Source organism: Cheilinus undulatus, linkage group 14 (genome assembly GCF_018320785.1).
Source record: "Cheilinus undulatus linkage group 14, ASM1832078v1, whole genome shotgun sequence".
Lineage (NCBI taxonomy): Eukaryota > Metazoa > Chordata > Actinopteri > Labriformes > Labridae > Cheilinus > Cheilinus undulatus.
In genome coordinates, this window is record NC_054878.1 from 3,721,782 (window position 1) to 3,739,811 (window position 18,030).

At 40.6% G+C, this 18,030-nt stretch overlaps 1 protein-coding gene across 1 annotated transcript; it reads right to left on the minus strand.

Annotated features, from left to right (window-relative positions):
- Positions 1-31: 31 nt before the first annotated feature.
- LOC121521000 (NLR family CARD domain-containing protein 3-like) lies at positions 32-15,266 on the minus strand. Its single transcript, XM_041804680.1, has 5 exons — positions 15,216-15,266; positions 6,070-6,206; positions 3,544-5,421; positions 905-1,081; positions 32-300 (listed from the first exon to the last, which is right to left on the minus strand). The coding sequence occupies exons 2-5, from the start codon at positions 6,204-6,206 to the stop codon at positions 57-59; spliced, it is 2,436 nt and encodes an 811-aa protein (XP_041660614.1). The 5' UTR covers positions 15,216-15,266; the 3' UTR covers positions 32-56.
- Positions 15,267-18,030: the final 2,764 nt, after the last annotated feature.

The following is an 18,030-nucleotide window of genomic DNA, read 5'->3' on the forward strand; positions in this document are numbered from 1 at the left end:
AGAACATTGAAAAAGACAATAAAACAGATGCTAACAAGGTCTCTATTACAGAAACTTCACCTGAACTTCCTCAGTTTACAGACAGGACCGATCAGTCCAGCAGGAATGAAAGTCAGCAGAGTTAACTCGTCAATAAAATCCTCGTATTCCTTCTTTTCTTCCACTTCTTTGGAGTAATATTCACTTTGGTAACTGTATATGCAGTCAGTCAGGTCCAGGGCTCTCAGAGATGTGTGCTTTGATTGAAGGATGGAGGCTAGGATATGACAGCGTCTAAAATCTAGAGTGAACCCGGACAATCTGTACAAAATCATACAAACAAACAAAATCACACTTTTATGAGATCAAAGTATTTAAAAATTCAAATTTGTCAGGATGAGTAAAACTTCCTACAGTTAAGAGACTATGGCCAAAATAATCATGTGTTATGAGTGCAAAGGATTTTTTTTAAATGGATTTAAAACTTTAGAGGAGCAGTTTGAAAGGAGTAACCTCAGGATTTTAAGGATGCATATTTCAGGCTGTACTGGGTGATTATATACCAATCTTTTGGCAATGTTCCAGTAGATTAGTTAACACAGTGGTGTCAAACTGTAGATTCAGAGCTTGGGAGTTTGTATTTCATGACATGAAAACCATTTCTTTCCATTGACTGTCTCTTTTATTTTATGCTTCTGCAGCACTCAGAACATATGATTATTAATACTCTAAACTTGCTTATTTCTCATCACTGATCTACACAAAGAGAGGAAGAATTAACATGTTTTTAGGCTCACATCACCATGTAGTATCATTGAGATACAGACTTACTCGATTCAGTGAGTTTTACTGGCATTAAAAGCAGATGTTTGCATTACCAAAGCAGCGCAGTTTTATAGAAACTGGAGTGATTCTTTAAACTTACCTCAGTGTCTCCAGTTTACAGTCAGGTCTATCTAGAACATCCAAGAGAGCGTGATGAAGAGAAAGGTTGGAGTTATAAACGCACACCAGGTGAAGTTCTCGCAAGCATGAGTCCAATGACAGAAGGATGGAAATCAGAATCTCAAGGCACTCATCTTTTAGTTGATCACTCTTGAGTCTGTAGAATCAGAAAAGCATAAGGTTGTGAGTTCAAAGTTTCTCAAACTTCAAAAATTGTAAGAATTTCCAAAGGATTTCCTCAGTAGGAACAACTCTATGGACTTAGGAATCTTTGTGAATGTAAAGCTCCTGATTTCACGACAGCCGTTCAGAAAAGTTACTGATGACAGACATGGAATCTGGCCAGACCATTGGCTTTGCATGGTTAACTTTTCTTCTCACTGCTGTGAGAAAGCTGTTCTAAGAGGATGAAATTGTTGTAGATATAGTAATGTGGCAAAATATAGGAAAATCCTGGAGGAAAATCAGATTTGATCTGCAACAGAACAATGGCTTGGGAGATTTAGGCCTTGTCCACATGGAGACAAAAAAGATATATTGCCGTTCTGTTTTGAAAAACTTTTCCATGTCAGGAAATATCTGCGTAAGCGCAGAACCACTGGAAACAACTGAAAACGCTGTAGCGCATATGCCAAGTCTGCAAGTGGTGCTGTAACGATACCACGGAAATGCACCAAAAGAGAGAAAAAGATCACAGAAAACTGACACAAACTTTCTTCTAGTTGCCCTTCTGATTTCTTCAGGTTGAATTTAAGAGCATATGGTGTGTGCTGTTCTCGGTGGTGGTAAAGGAGCATCAGATTTTGCTGTAAGAGCCATAATAAGCTCAGTAGCTTCTGCAGCACGAACACACCCCTGTAATGCACCATTATTGTTTTGGTCAGACCTGTGTTGGCGTCTTAAGAGAGCTGCGCTACTGTATGTGTGATGTAATCGTTTCAAGTAGGATGCGACTAGCCATCCACACGAAGATGAAACAGTAAAAGAGGCCATTCTTAGTTGTAATTGAATCATCACCAAGAATAACATACCAAACTCTACCACAGACCCGTGTCTTTCAGCAAAACTAACTTTTATCTGACAAAAAGATCATTGCTTTCAATGATCATATTCCTTGTTGCAATAATAAAGGTAATATTTTTAATGTCTATCTGACTTTTTTTAAGAGTTATTTTCATCATAACATTAATCCCACATATCTAGCTCTGTTTTATTGGGGTTTTTCCCTCAGAATTAAACTAGCATAAACCAGTGATCTTGGCCCCCCTCATCCCCCCTCAAACACACCCTTCACCTTCCCTCACACAGCAGCTCATCCGTTTTGCTTCTGTATCTTCCTCACTATAATTTTGCTTCTGTGTCATTATCAGTAGGCTTTATATTTTATTATATCATCTTAAAATATATGTTTTCTTTATTTGTTTTCACCCGCGATCTGATGTTAAAACAGCTGATCAGTGCGACGAAGTTCTTCGGAGTCAATTAGAACCAGCACATGGGCTTTACAGAGTTTTACCATAAATTCACAAACTAAAGGATAGTAGAAGCTGACTTTTGACAAGAGAAGGTGCAGAATAACAGGTGGATATACAGGACATAGGTGATTAGAGTTTTTGTGCTTCAAGCGTCAGGAGAGCGAGCGCACATGGCGTGCACCTCATTGATCACGGATGGCACTGATCTCCAAAAATAGATATCCTGAGGGTTGATTTACTAACGTAATGACCAGGTAAAGTTTCAGTTTGGTCAACATTGTATATACATTACCTCCATCATATTTATCATACAAACACCGGACTGACGTGCAGAGACAGAGAGAAGATGACGCAAGCGGTGGTGTGACTCTGTGGTGGCTGGTGTTGCCAGATTAGGTGTTAAACTGTGACAGAGCGCCGTTCACAAATGCCAGAATGAGCAGGCTCACAATAACGTTCATCAGGCAGATATACAGTACGTTCAGTTCACGTTCGCCCAAAATATGTACAAGTTCATGAACGATCATTCACTGAACTAGTTCAGGCACAACACTGCCTCTTGAGGTAGCATGGGCGAATGCAGCGGCCCGGTGCTCCATCACTAGCAGCAAAACATAGCCCTACACTCACACCAGGAATGACAGCGTGCCCACGGAGTTTAGATCGTTCCTGGTGAAGATTATCAGGAGAACAGGGCACTCAGAGACTGACAGGAGGAAGACACGGAGCAGCACGACACCTACAGCCAGTGGGAAGGAGGCAGAAATGGCATTGTGTGAGAAGGCGAAAGCGGGGTAAACAAGCCGGGCTGAAGGCTAGGCTAAGAGCAGCCCCACACAAACTTGTCGTACTGAGCATCTTTCTCCCAGCCCGCTCCCTCGCCAGCAGGACGGACGACGTCAGGCTGCGGATTTCTAACCAGCGCTTGGACGACTGAATTTGCTGCTACAGAGGAGACTGGCGAACATAATTTTGTTGCATTTTTACAATGCAATGACTATAAACGACTATCTATCTATCTATCTATCTATCTATCTATCTATCTATCTATCTATATGTAGCCAACATGCACCCAGTGTGCAGCAGCCATGACACAACCTTTGGTCACAGTGCATATTTCTTAAAGAATTCTGAGGATACTTACACGGCTCTCTTACACTTTGCCATTACCCTGACGAGTTTCTCAATTCCATAGATTGGTGTATAGCAGTTGGCTAGATTCATTTCCTCAACCAGCTCTCCAGATATCTGCAGCATGGTGGACAGCACTGAACAGTCAATGGGCGTGAGTTTTGCTCCTGCATCCAGATACCTCCTGATGTCATCCTGAAATCTCTCCTCTTTGAGCTCAAACTTGCAGAGGAGCAGATTCATACACCTTTCTTGTGGGATGTTTCCTGCATTAAAATTTTGCAGGTACTTCTTCACCTCTTCAGCAGTCTCTGAGCTGCTCTTTGTTTGTGGTAGTAAATCTTGCAGCATCTTCTGATTGGACTCCAATGAGAATCCTAGGAAGAAGCACAGGAACAGGTCCAACTGACCATTCTCACTTTTCAAGGCTTTGTCCACAACTCTCTTCTGCAACTCCAGCAATCCCAGCTCAGTAGGATCAACCTGTAGGAAAGACTTCAGAGGGCTGATGTCCTTCGTCATACAGCAGTGGAACACGTACAATGCAGCGAGAAACTCCTGGAAGCTTAAATGCACAAAACTGAACATTTTTGTCTTGTACAGGCCGCGTTCTTGCTTCAGGATTTCTGAGCAAAATCCACAAAACTCAGAAGCTTTGTGAAGGTCAATGCCACACTCTTGGAGGTCCTCCTTGTAGAATATGACGTTTCCTTTCTGCAGCTGCTCAAACGCCAGCTTGGACAGATTTAAAATCATGGCTGCATCCTTTGTCTGCTTCTTCTTTCGAGCCTTCTGTCCATACTTCTGCGCTGTTCTTTGGGTTTTAGTGAGCAAATAATAAATGTACAGCTCTGTCATTGTTGTGATCCTTCGACTCCTCTGATCACTCCATCCTGCCTTGAATACTTCAGCTATAATCCAACAGAAGATTGGGATATGACCCATGAAGTAGAAGCTGATCATCCCTCTGAGATGTTCTAGGACTTCCTTGGCTTGACCAGCAGAGTTGAATCTCTTCTTGAAGTATTCCTCCTTGTGTTGCTCAGTAAACCCTTGGACTTCTGTCACTTGATCAATGTATTTAGAGGGAATCTGACCAGCCGCTGCAGGACGAGAAGTAACCCAGAGCAGAGCATCGGGCAGGAGGTTTCCTTTTAAGAGATTTGTCAGCAGCACATTCACCGTTGCTTTCTGGTCAGGGTTAGTTATTGTCATGGCCCCTTTGAAGTCCAGAGAAAATCTACTTTCATCTAAGCCATCCAAAATGAACAGCACTTGCTTTTGAAGGAGTTTCTGTGCGTCTTTAAGTGGCCTCAGCTCAGGGTAGAAGTGAAGAAGAAGTTCCAGCAGTGTGTATTCACCCTCTTTGAGCATGTTCAGCTCTCTAAAGGGAAGCATGAAGATGAAGTCAATGTGCTGGTTGGATTTTCCCTGTGCCCAGTCTAGGGCGAAGTTTTGGACCGCAACAGTCTTTCCAATGCCGGCTATCCCTTTAGTCATCACCCTCTGGATGGATTTGTGAGTTACAGGTTGTGGTTGGAAGAAACTTCTTCCTTGTTTGAAGATATCCAGGCTGTTGATCTGTTCAAACTGAGAAGGCAGTGCTCCCTCATTTGGGACTTTGAAGTGATCCAGAATCTCATGTGATCTGCAGTCATAATCCTCATTTTGTTGTGTGATGAACAGTCTCGTATAGATATTTTCCAGACGTGAATGAGTGGTTGAGATGCCTTCATAAATGCATTTAAACTTTTCCCTCAGATGTGCTTTTAGGTTCTTTTTCACACTCTCAAGGGTTGTTTTTTTTTCCAAAGCTGCTGCTGTGAAACCACCTACTTCGAGTATGAACTCTGACTCTCTGTTAATGATGTCCCCCTGATCTGGAACAGGCCTGTTAAAAGTGATAAAATAAAAAAATTAAGAAAAATTAAAATAAACAGCATCAAACATGCAAATAACTGCTCTGGAGTAAGCTTGGGTGGTAATGATTCTTTATTTTAAATCCTTCATTACAACACTGCACCGACGCCTCATCATAACATTATTGCTGTAATGCCACTGACACTTCATGTGTAAAGAATTCAGGATGCATACATTTCAACTTCACTGCATTCTCTTCTCTCTCCTCCCTCATGATTATCACACCTTGCATCATCTTTACTGCACGTTACGTTATAGTAGCAGGTGTATTGTGCTGCACAAATAACTGTCCGTGCAAAACACAGCATGCCATTTCACACACAGCGTGATGTCTGTGCTTACACCATGGGCATTCATGGATAAAGACTGATTCAAAGGAAGCCTTGAGGCAGACCATTCCCCTCTAGGAATTTGTGTTTTCCGAAACGATTGAATGAAAAAGTTCAAGAGGCAAGCACTCTGCACCCTGGTGAGAGCGTGGTCTGAACTGTTTCTGTTCTAATGTGACATTCTTGTGTGGTACACATACCACATACCACTGGATCATTTGGTTATGGTTTACTGGTATTGAATACCACCCAGTCCTATCCCAGAGTAAAGTTAATATAGTAGTTCTTACCATCGCTGTGCTGGACATGGACCTTGCACAAATATTCCATGTGGACTGATACTTTTAGTACTCTTCATCTTTCCATCCTCTTCACTGTCACTCTGGTCCAAATCGTCCATTTTGAATTTACTTAAAAGGCCCGCCATCTGGTTTGGAAACAGAAAGAGGAAATTTGAGAGAGATAAAATGAATCAAGGAGACTTAGAAAACATTGGGCAATTTAACAGTATTAAAGGCCAAAGATGTTGGGGAAAAATCTTGATAAGACTTTGTCAATGAATAAAAAACTCTTGTCTCTAAATGCAGCTGCACTAAGTTCATGTACCTACTGTATATCACATAGAACTGGACTTCATCAGTCACTCACAGACAGAAGTCGCCTCCTATCTCTAAGTGTAGTTAACTATTGGGCAGAGGTAGGCAGTGGTCCGGGGGGGGGGGGCATGCACAACAGGGCCTCAAATCACTGAGCTTCAAATGTGAAGTAAACATATTTTAAGTAGAAAAGCACTCAGAGAGCGCAGACCTCCGCCATTAGCCCTATCTCCCAATAGTAATGAATCCTTTAAAAAATTCCTAATCCAGACAGTGATCCGGATCACTCCCAAAATCTAATCAGTTCTTTCTTATGCCATTTCTGACGCATTCCTGAATATTTCATGAAAATCCATCCAAGTCAAAATACAGTTTTTAAAAAGCACAGATATGAGATAGAGAGTTAAAACAATGAGTTTAAAAGTCAAGATATTAGATAAAATACAAAATCAAGAGTTTAAACAGTAAAATTAGAAGATAACATTCAAAATTGTGACTCTCAAAGGTCAAAATATGGGATAACATTCTCCATCAGGAGTTGAAAAGTCAGTGAAAGTCAGTGTTAGGAGTTTAAAAGGTCAAGATCTGATTTAAACGGAAAAACTGTTCATCTAAAAGGTCACAATATGAGGAAAAAAGTCAAAATTATGAATTTAAGAGGTCAAAATATGAAATAAAAGTTAAAAAAAATGTAAAAATCTTAAATTTCAGTCATAATCTTGGGATGAAAAATTAAAACATGAAATGAAAACACAAATGAATTCCTGACTTTTTATTAGGGGCTCGGGGCAATGACACAAGCCACTCTCCTCCTCATAGCTATGAGGAGGAGAGTGGCTCGTGGCGTAGCCCGATCGGTGTGCTATGACTTTTCTAAGAGATTCGCCAATTTTTTGCAAAGTTATTTGCAAAAACTGCGAAAAAAGTCCCATTTGAAATGAATGGGCAGAGGGATGAAGAAACCACAAAAATATGGTTTATCACCACCCCTACTGCTTCGCCATACTTTCACCTACAGAGATCATTCAAACTTTAAAACGCAGGTACTTTTGTCCTGTCTTCAGGAATGTCTTTGGTATGACCATGGGGTTTACAGTTTGCATTAGGTGAGTCTTCAAAACTCCTGTGCGTTGACTTAAAATCATGAAAAATCGCCCTGCGAGAGTGGGTGATGTCATCACCCTACAGTGTGGGCTAACCGACACATTAACTAACAAATTTGCGAACAACTCGCATTTACGGCCACAAATCTGACACCACACACATAAAATATATAGCAAAACGGAGGAAATCTTGTCCCGCTACTGTCAAACCAAGAACTAAAGCCATATCATGCACAGTGTTGGCGTGAGAGGACCAACTGTCCCAAGAAAACAGACATCTCTCTGATCTGCTGCAATGTTACTGAACTTGAGATCTGAGGATTCAAACTCAGAAAGATGCCCGTTTTTAGCTCACCCCCTGGCCTCATTTCTTGCACAATCAACACCAAAATAAAATCACTGATAGTTCAAGGCCTGCAGATGCTCATGCCGAAATCCTTTTGATGATACCATTTACGGTTTTCGCACACAGTGAGAAGAAAGAGACTGTGTTCACAAGCAAAAATCACCAAAAACTGCTGTCTGCTGTCTCAGGTGTAACTGATCTGGGATCAGTGATGCATAACCGTGCAGGCATTAATTACCATGGCAACAGCAGCTCTGGTGCTTTGATGATGTCATCACTGATTGACACACACATACAGCCCTCAATGAGCTCTGATCACACACACACATGGAGCTGTTCCAATAAAGCAGCCCATTTAAACAATGCTTCAACAGGATGGTGGGACACTGTGGGTGGCTTCTCATCCACATACAGTCCCCCATAGAGTTTTTGGCGATGTCAGTCGCCAAAGACAGCCACACATATATCCCAGATGAAGTGAATGGGAGAGATTGTGCATTTGTGTGTGTGTGTTAGTGTGCGAAGCGCACATTCGTGTTTGTTTGTGTGTTCTCTTGACTTTGGTGACGTCAACCAAAACAAGAACCCACAACCCTTTCTCGACAAAAGTTTTTAATGTGTTCAAATGGAGCTGGAAACGATAAAATTCATCTCTTCTGCACCTGCTCTCATCAAGACCTTGACAGGAACTGCATGTCTGTATAAAATGCAATTAAAGGACTCTATTTCATAAGGAGGGCCAACACCACCAGGTATATCTAGAAGACAGCTGAAGCTCAGGTGCCAGGTGATCAGCATCAGCTAATCAGGCCACACATGACTAAAACACATGCATCACCAAAAACTGCAGACATATACAGGATCATGGCTAATACATGTCTCACTCTGGAAGAATTTCTCATCTTCACAAAGCTGTCCTGTCCTCCTGGTCACTTTTTTAAATGATTTGCAACTACTCCCACAGTTTTCTTGTACACTTTTGACACTCTTCTCATGTTATCTCATATTACTCTTAAGTTTATTTTAGTAGTTTATTGCACAATTGTCAGGCCTTTATGTCTTCCTCAAAAAAAGTTCTCATTTTGCTGTTTGCACCAAGAGTAAATTCATAATTCTTTTCTAAGCGTCTTTTTAAATATTGTTCATGTGTTGTGTTTTCTATTCAAGTTGTTAAGTTCTAACAAGTCAAATGACAGATTTTGACTTATTTTCCTCATTTATCAATATGGATCTATCTGATGTCTTTTGAATAGTGCTGTCAAACCATTGAAATTTTTAATCAGATTAATCACAGGGTTGCTGTGGATTAATTTTGATTAATCATGATTAAATATCATTCATTTTTAATCTTTATTAATCGCGTTTCATTTTGCATAAGCAAACAGACTCAATCTGCAACAAACGTATGCGTAAACGTAAGCAAACATTAACCTTTTAACTTCCTATCATACTCAGTCAATGGCGGAAGTAATAATGTTATAACATTGCAAAGCAGATGGATACGCCGGTTTCCGTGTTTTTCACTGGTGAATCCATCTTGCAATCCATCCATCCTGACTGAACGGTTTGGGCCCAGTTAGAAAGTGACAGGACTAATCAGCGACTAGGGCAGGGCTGTACGTTAAGTTTTTTTGCCCATAGCGCTGGTGCTACAGAGGTTGACAATCTTATAGTACCAAACAAAAAACCTGTAGCACAATATATAAAATGTTTGTTACATCTCTTAAACCAACATGTAACCAACATATATGCTTAGTAAGTGAATGTCCTTTGAAAACAAAACCAAAACAGCCTAAATTACAGCTCTCATTAATGTCTACCAAAGCAAACAGCCAATCACAGAGAAGAGAGACGCTGATGGTTCATCTCCACATTCAGACACGAAACAAGAGCAACCTGGAGGAAGCTGACTAACTTTACAGAAGTGTTGGTGCTCGAAGATGAGCAGTATGATTTGGAAATCAGACTTTGAGATCAGACAGAGGGGCTAATGAGCTCAGTTTGTGCTGCTTTTTGCTGATGGAATCCTTTTGTTTGTATTCTTCAATTTTTTTCTACTTTAGGCAGGACCAACAGACAGCTCAAGTCTTTTTCTGTGTTCATCCTATTTACTTAAACTTTAATGTATTCTAGAAACTGATGTTTCTGTGTTCATCCTTAAACTGTGTTTCAAGGACTGAAGTGTTAAGTCTGTACATTTATATATTGGTATTGATATCAGCTAAACTTAATTTTTTAATATCCCCATATTGTATAAACCCCAGTATTGTGCATTCCTAGTCAAACTAAGAAATATAGTAAAGTTTTATGTTCTTATGTGGGTCTTTGGATGGATTTCTTGCAGGCCAATTCAAAAGGACCAAGGGCCACAATTGGCCCACAGACCATAGATTTGACACCCCTTATATATTTACTGATACTCAGAGTAATAGGAAAATATTCCTAACATTATAAGGCAGTCATTAGGCACTGTTAGAGTCTGGTCTATATTGTACTATCACACTGGGGTCTGATGTTTATAGAGCTAATGTAAATGAACAGACAAAAAAAAAACTTTATCTATCTAAACTCTCTAATCTCTAAATCGCGTCTTTACCCTAACAATAGACACAGAGTTCATGCAGTGTTGGATGTATAGCCTAGATCTACTCCTCCTTGCTGTCTCTCTCACCCTCATCTCTCCCTCATACACAGCTGGCTGTCTGTCCGTCTCATATCGGACCTGTATGCTACATTCAGACGCATATGTCTTGTTAACCAAACAGCAGCAGCTACTATATTAATGGAGAAAAAAATGCATTGTTTTATACATTAATCTTTAATCAGAAGTTAGTGCAGACTAAGAGCTCTGTCCTCTCACTGACAGCCAACTCACTGCGACCGTCAGTGGAGAGGACGAGGCTAATGGAGAAGTAAGCCAGTACACGTTTTTAACATGATCTAGCCTACGTGAATTAAAATTAAACTTGGGATTATAGCAGCGCTCCTCTTCAACATAATGACACCTGTACTGCATCTGCCCTGAGCCAGACCCGTCTGTAAGAGCTGCAGCAGGTCATTCTCTCAGCATCGCGGAACGTGGCCGCTGGCGCTCCAGGCGCACAGGATTGCTCATGACGAGAGGAAAAAACATTCTGCTTGGGTCTAAAATGTACCAGAAATAAAACACTAGAATGGCCGTCTGAGGCGGCAGACCCACCCCTAAGCAGCGCCACCAAGGAACTCACGCTCCCATTGATTACTGTGGTGTTCAAAATTTCGAAGTCAGAGAAAAAATGAACGGATGTGCGGATCATCACCAAAATCTAATGGATTCTTCCCTGTCACTATCCCAATATTCCCTGTAAGTTTGGTGAAGATCCGACTTTCCGTTGTCGAGTTATCTTGTACACATACAAACAAAGATATAAAGATATGGAACCCTTTACGTAACCCCCTGCCGATTTCATTGGCGTGGGTAATAAATGGACTGGGCATGGAATTCAAATCTCAAATCAAAGTGGAGTGAGGTTTTTGAGGCAACAAGTCAAACCTAAAGTCTTATCTGTACGTCTGGCATGCACACACCTCTCTCACTTTGTCATAGCACCTGCGCGATGAGGAGTGAAAACCTCGTAGCACAGACTAATGTTCTCATAGTATTTGCGACATATATGTTGCACTGTACAGCCCTGGACTAGGGGTAGTACTTTCAGGCACGGCAGAGTCGTGATGTATGCAGGCAGCAACAAGAGGCCAGTGCAATTATGGCAGAAGGGATTAGCGTGGATGCTGCTAAAGCGCCAATTTTATCAGAACTTGATGACATTTCTTCGTTAAAGGAAGAACAAAGAACAGCAGTGAGTTGTTTTCTTTTCAAAAATGACAAAAGTCGTGTACTGACATGTACACCAGTCACCGTGGTTCATGTTATAGAGTTCTATATGGAGTTTTTTCCTTGGTAGCTGCGCATTCGTACCTCAGTAGTTACGTCATATGTTTTTTGCTCTGGCTGACCTGTAAAGATGTGACAGACAACATCCATCCAATCACCCTCCCAGTTTTTTTTCAAACTTTCTTCCCTTTCCCAAACACTGTATATCGAAGTTTTTATACTGAAATGAATGAATAATTTACTCAAAAAGGTAAAATTGTCCACTGTTGACATACTATTCCTGCTAAACTCGCATTTTTCCCGTGATCTCTGCCCGCTGATCAGGGCTGCACATCGTGGTGCAGCACTCTAGACATGCTTCGGTGCGTGGTGCAGTCGTCCTTTGTGGAAATCGTGGGTGATTGTTTTACGGACATTTGTTAGTCAGCAGTCTTCCCCATGGGTGTGTGAACTGAACCAGAGTGAGAGAATAACGGTTCAGGAAACCTAACCTAAATTAAAATACTTGAGATAGTGGATTTTTTTGTTTCTGAGCTGTAAGCTGTAATCATCAATATTAAAACAATGAAATATTTCACTTTGTATAGGATGAATCTAGAATATATGAAAATTTGACTGTTTGAAGTAAATCACAGTTCAAAATTTAAATTTTACTTGATGGTCTAATTTTTTGAGATGACTCTGGTTAGGGATGGGGATTGTTAATTTTTATTGATATTGATACCCTTATCAATACTCCTTATTGATCCGAGTCCTTATTGAAACCTCTATCAATACTTTTCTATTGTCTGGTGTAAAAACAAAATGGAGACCAATATTTACACTTGAGTGATCTTAGCTGAGTAGAGCTTGGCTTAATAAGCTATGATTCAGTCTGACATCTATTTTATATCCCTCAAATATAAAACATTCTCCATATTCACAACTCTGTTTAAGGTTCTTCATCAAAAACTGAATTTTCCCATTTAATGTGACATTTGAACACATCATAACATATAGTATATGGCCATCTAATTTGCTGAGGTTACCTGAACGCATCATGTTTTCCATCTCTCCGCTTGTTAAATTCACTAACTAACTTTAATTCTGCCGATTCCACCACAGATTTCTGCACTGGATAAATACTTTTAACAAACAGGACTGTTTAAAGTTTTGGAGCACTTTTCAGCATTTATCTGAGCTGCTGAAGAAGAAAACTGTCCTGAAACAGCTAAACAGAGGGATATGAGAGCCTGTTACTTCCAGACTGATATGATTGCATGCGTCTCTGATGGTAGACGGTACGTTCTGGTGATGCACAATATTGATGTGCTTTTAGTTTACATTCTCCTTGAAAGAACTGATGTATGTTTTAACAACAGTTATATTTTAAAATGATGTTTAGGTTTAGGTTGATTATTTTAGCACACATTAACAAAAATGGTGCAAGGAGGGACTGAAGCCCAATGGGCCTGTACAAGAGTTCCACCCTTTCAATAATCACAAACAATTCATATTCATAAGGCTAACAAATACTTTTAAATATAAGGAGACAAAGTACTAAAATAATCAATGTAAAATGGAAAAAAGAAAGAAAGAGACAAAGTACAGAATAATCATTATCAAGTGGAAGACAATGGAACTAAAATAACTTTTGTAAATTCAAAAAATAAGGAGACAAAAGGCATAGAATAAGATGTGAGGCAATAAGGGGCAGGAAGTGACTAGATGATTCATGACAGGAAAAGATGTTTTCTAATCTGCTTTTTAAAGAGAGAGTGGGAAGGTATGGATCTTAATGGGGGAGGTAATCCACTCCATAGCATAGGGCCTCAATAAGCCGTGTTAAATTGATGATGAAGGGTAAATACAGATTGTTGTTATTACTGTGCCTAGTACGATATGAATGAACCTCATATGAGAAAGTAAAGAAATGTTGAAAAGTGTCAGAGAGTTCTTGGTTTCTGTAAATAAACTTGTGAATGAACAAACATATCTCAAAGATATTTAATTTGTGAATTGGTAAAATAGAATTATTTATGAAAAGTGGTGCTGATGGAGCATATCTGTTTAAATGTGAGATGAATCTAAAGAACCTCTTCTGAATAAAACATAATTATTACCAACGCCGATGAAATCAACGGGGGTAATTAACTCGAGAATGGAAAGTCGGATCTTCACCAAACTTTCAGGGAATATTGGGATAGTGACAGAAAATATTGATTACATTTTGGTGATGATCCATTCATTTGGTTTTTCTTGGACTTCGAAATTTTGACCACAGTAATCAATGGGAGCGTTCCTCAGTGGCGCTGCTTAGGCGTGGGTCTGCCACCTCAGACGGCCATTCTAGTTTCTTCACATGGTTGGGATATGAAGCTGCCCAGACCATATTGTAGTAGTTCAAATAAAGAAACAAAAAGCTACGTCAGAGAGCCTGTGAGACTCGATAGCAGTATCAACTAGAAAAAAGCACTCAGAGAGCGCAGACCTCCGCCATCAGCCCTACTGAGGTGACTCATGTCTCAGGTAACAGTGCAGAGCTCTGCTATAAGCCCTATCTCCCAACAGTACAGAATCCTTTAAAAAATTCCTGGATCCAGACTGTGATCTAACCTTGCAAAGCAGAAGGATACGCCTGTTTCTTTGTTTTTCACTGCCGAATCCATCTTGTTAAGCACCCGTCTGAACCGTTTGGGCTTGGTTAGCCAGCGACAGGACCAATCAGTGACGAGGGGCAGTACACTTGGCAGTGTCGTTACGTAAACAAGCAGCAGCAAGAGCTGGTGCAGTTATGGAGGAAGAGATTAGCGTGGATGCTGCTAAAGCACCGGGTTTATCAGAACTTGATGACATGTCTTCATGAAAAGAAGAACAAAGATCAGCAGTGAGTTGTTTTCTTTTCAAAAACCACAAAAGTCCAGTTCTAACATGTCTATAGTCGCCATGTTTTGTGTTAATCCTTGGTAGCAGTGCAAGCGCCGCTAGATAGCTGCTACGTCACGTGTTTTGTTGCTCTGTTTGGCCCGTGGAGATGTGACGGACAGAATGTTCATCTAATCACGCTCTGAGTTTTTTTCAAATCCTCTGCCTTTTCTCAAACGTTTCCTATTGAAGCTTTCCCAGATGGATGTGTGAAACACATCCATCTGGTGTGTCAGGTTAACTGTGATCCGGATCACACCCAAAATTTAATCAGTTCTTCCTTATGCCATTTCTGCCATTTCTTGGAAATTTCATCATTACGTCCACAACTTTTTGAGTTATGTTGCTAACAAACAAACGAACAAACGGACCCGATCGCATAACCTCCTTGGCGGAGGTATTAGGGTAAAACGTTATTGATTTCTGGGTATTTCAAAAACACAGAACCGGGTCCTTAAGGACCTGGGTTTCGATTCCCTTCCCTAACATTGGTGTTCAAAGACAAATCTGCCAGTAAGACAACAAAAATCCATCAAATGTCTTTTTTGTGGTTTATCATGCATGAACCATATTGTAAGGTAAAGCTGTGTAAAGTTTGATTAAAGCTACTCACAGTTTTGTCTCGTGCAAAGAGGTATATGCGTGCAGTATGCCAGAACCGGACTCTTTTGTCTTTGACTTCCCACACTTCCTGGTGCTTTGCTGACTTTATTTTGGACTTTGACTTCAAAAAGTAAACAAAGTGAATTACCAGGACAAGGTTAACAAGAGGAAGGGAGTACTGAGGAATATTACAGGATATTTAGGTGTTAAAAGGAGGCTATTCTAAATATTTCTCTGGAATGTTTTATAAGAAAGACAGCTCAAAAATAAGACGTTAGAGAACTTCTCTGTGTAAACCACAAGGAAGAACACTGGTGCCTTTGCAGGTTATTAATTTAAGTTAATGTTTGACCAGCAAGATACTGTGAATGACAGATGACCTGTCCTCATGTCAGTGCTTTGCATCCTGTTAAAAAGCTAGAACTAAAGAGTTATTATATTTTATAGGGATGTCGATATTTTGAGCCTCTTTTAGGCCATTACCCATACCAGTACTGTGTATATGCACACTTTTTGTGTTAAGGACACCCATATGGTACAGCCTGCTGGCAGACAGTGAGCTCTGTGCACTACATTAAAAATGTGACCAGTGTTGCCAGATGTACAATAACGTGGCTCCTGCATGTCACAGTAGATTAAGAAACTACAAAAATATTTTAGTGGGAAACGGGAAGAAAATTTGGCACGTTTAATGGGTTGTTTGTACTGGTTCCTTTTATATTTTTTTTTTTCTTTGTGATCGTAGGTATCTTAGGTCTTATAAGATTATTCTGTGGTCTGAGGTGTGTTAAGAGTGAATTTGGCCTCAAAAAAAGTCAGGGCCGACAATCGTAAATATTAATCCTGTTCCAATATTTATGGCCAAAAATCTTTGTGTGTGGGGAAAGCCGACTACTGACTCTATGAATTGTGAGGTGGAACAGAATGCAGCCAATCAAGAAGCGAGCTGACTGAGAAACAAGGAAGCAGGCGTAAATAAAAACGAGCATGGCTGACCTGTTGAATGATCATAAAGTTCTTTTTTTAGTTTGGGATTTTTCCATTAAAAACAGTCCCAAGAACACCATCATTCCCTCTTCTTGTAGGTCCTCTTCCATGTTGCGTGTCGTGTTTTTCGGTTGTTGCTATGTTTCTTCTTCTTCGTTTTTTGTTAGATCACGGGAGATTTCTGGCTTGGAGGACGAGATTCTAGATCGGTGGTGAGACAGAATCATGATGTGTGTGGCGCACCGTGTTCAGATTATCAGAGCACATCACACCCAGTACGATCAAAACTGTTCAATGCCTGGTTTTTTATCTTCATGTGTGGGGTCTCTAACAGATAAAAAATCTCTTAAGATTTAGAAAATCCTTGTGTGTGTACCCGCTTTAGTAGAAGGTGAAGGACAGCGGAGAAGCCAGCAACAAGTGCAAAGAGCCTGGAAAATGGATGGGTGCAAGATGAAACAACACAGAGTTCAGCTATGACACCCTGCAAAGGTACTGAACACACTTCCTGCCTTGAAAAGGATAAAGTCACATCAGTGCTGGGCACAGGACAAAGCCTGGGCATTTCTCTTTCTGGTAAAATATAATTTCAAAGCCTCAGTACAATATTGCTGTCCTTCCCATCTCGCAACGCTGTAGCTGAACTCTGACAGGCTGAAAGGGTACTGCTGTCAGAGGCCGGCCACACACTAGATGATTTTTTTGAATCTGGGATGATTTTTAAACTGTGGGAGACCATGACTTCAGGACAATTTCCAAAGATTTTTCATCTTTAATCCTCTGAACACACACTATAGATGACTCAGCCAGAATGTCAGATCACTGGAGACCACACACCTGCCGACCTGCCTACGACATCAAGTCACGACCTCACGTGACTTCAGAAAAACAAAAAAACAAACAAACAAAAAAAGAAAAACACGGATGTCTGACCATACCGTCTTGCTGTCTCTCCACAACAGGCTGTCCTGGCGTGTGTTACAGATGCAACAAAAATCATAAACCAGGGGAAAGACTCGGGATGAAATCATGTCTGAAATTAAGTTAAAGTTGTGTTCATGGTTGTGAGCTGTGAAAGTACGTATGATCTTCGTCAGTGGCACTACTACCTAGGATCATAAAGGCCATGACTTGATTTGCAGCAGTAAAACAATCGTGTTGACACCACACACATGCAGACTACTCTGACAAACAGTCGTTTGCGACGAGGGTCCTGTCGGGATACGCCCCCATGATCGTCTAGGGGGGGCAAATCTTGCCCCAAATTAAAATCCTGTAGTGCAGTGTTTCCCAACCATTTTTCCTTGAAGATCCCCCTACATGCACCTAAGAAAAGCAGAGCCCCCCAGGACCCAAGAGAGAAGAAAAAGTGACACACTGACGCCAAAGATCAACAAAGATTTGAATTATTTCTCTGATAAAACCCTAAAAAGAGGCCTATGAATGCTTTTATTATCTAAAGACTTTTGCAGAAACTACTTACTTACTGTTTTATCATGGTTTCAGTCAATATTTGCAAATCTATTTTTGGCAGCCTCAAAGCAGACAAAGCCTCGCGCCCCCCCCCTTGAGATCTTTGGCACCCCCCCGGAGGGTCCCGGACCCCAGGTTGGGAACCAAGGCTGTAGTGTGTGTCCGGCCTTAGATTGTTAATGGCGGAGCTTCTCAGTGAATTAAACTGATGCCAAGGCTGGTCAGGATGCGTGCAGAAACATCTACTTTGCCAAGACAAGCTTTAGATGTTTGTTTATTTACAGACGTTATTCATATTGTTCAGCCTGTTTTTAAGTCGTTTATTTAAGTTTTATTGACAAAATCCGACCAGCGATGGATGTATG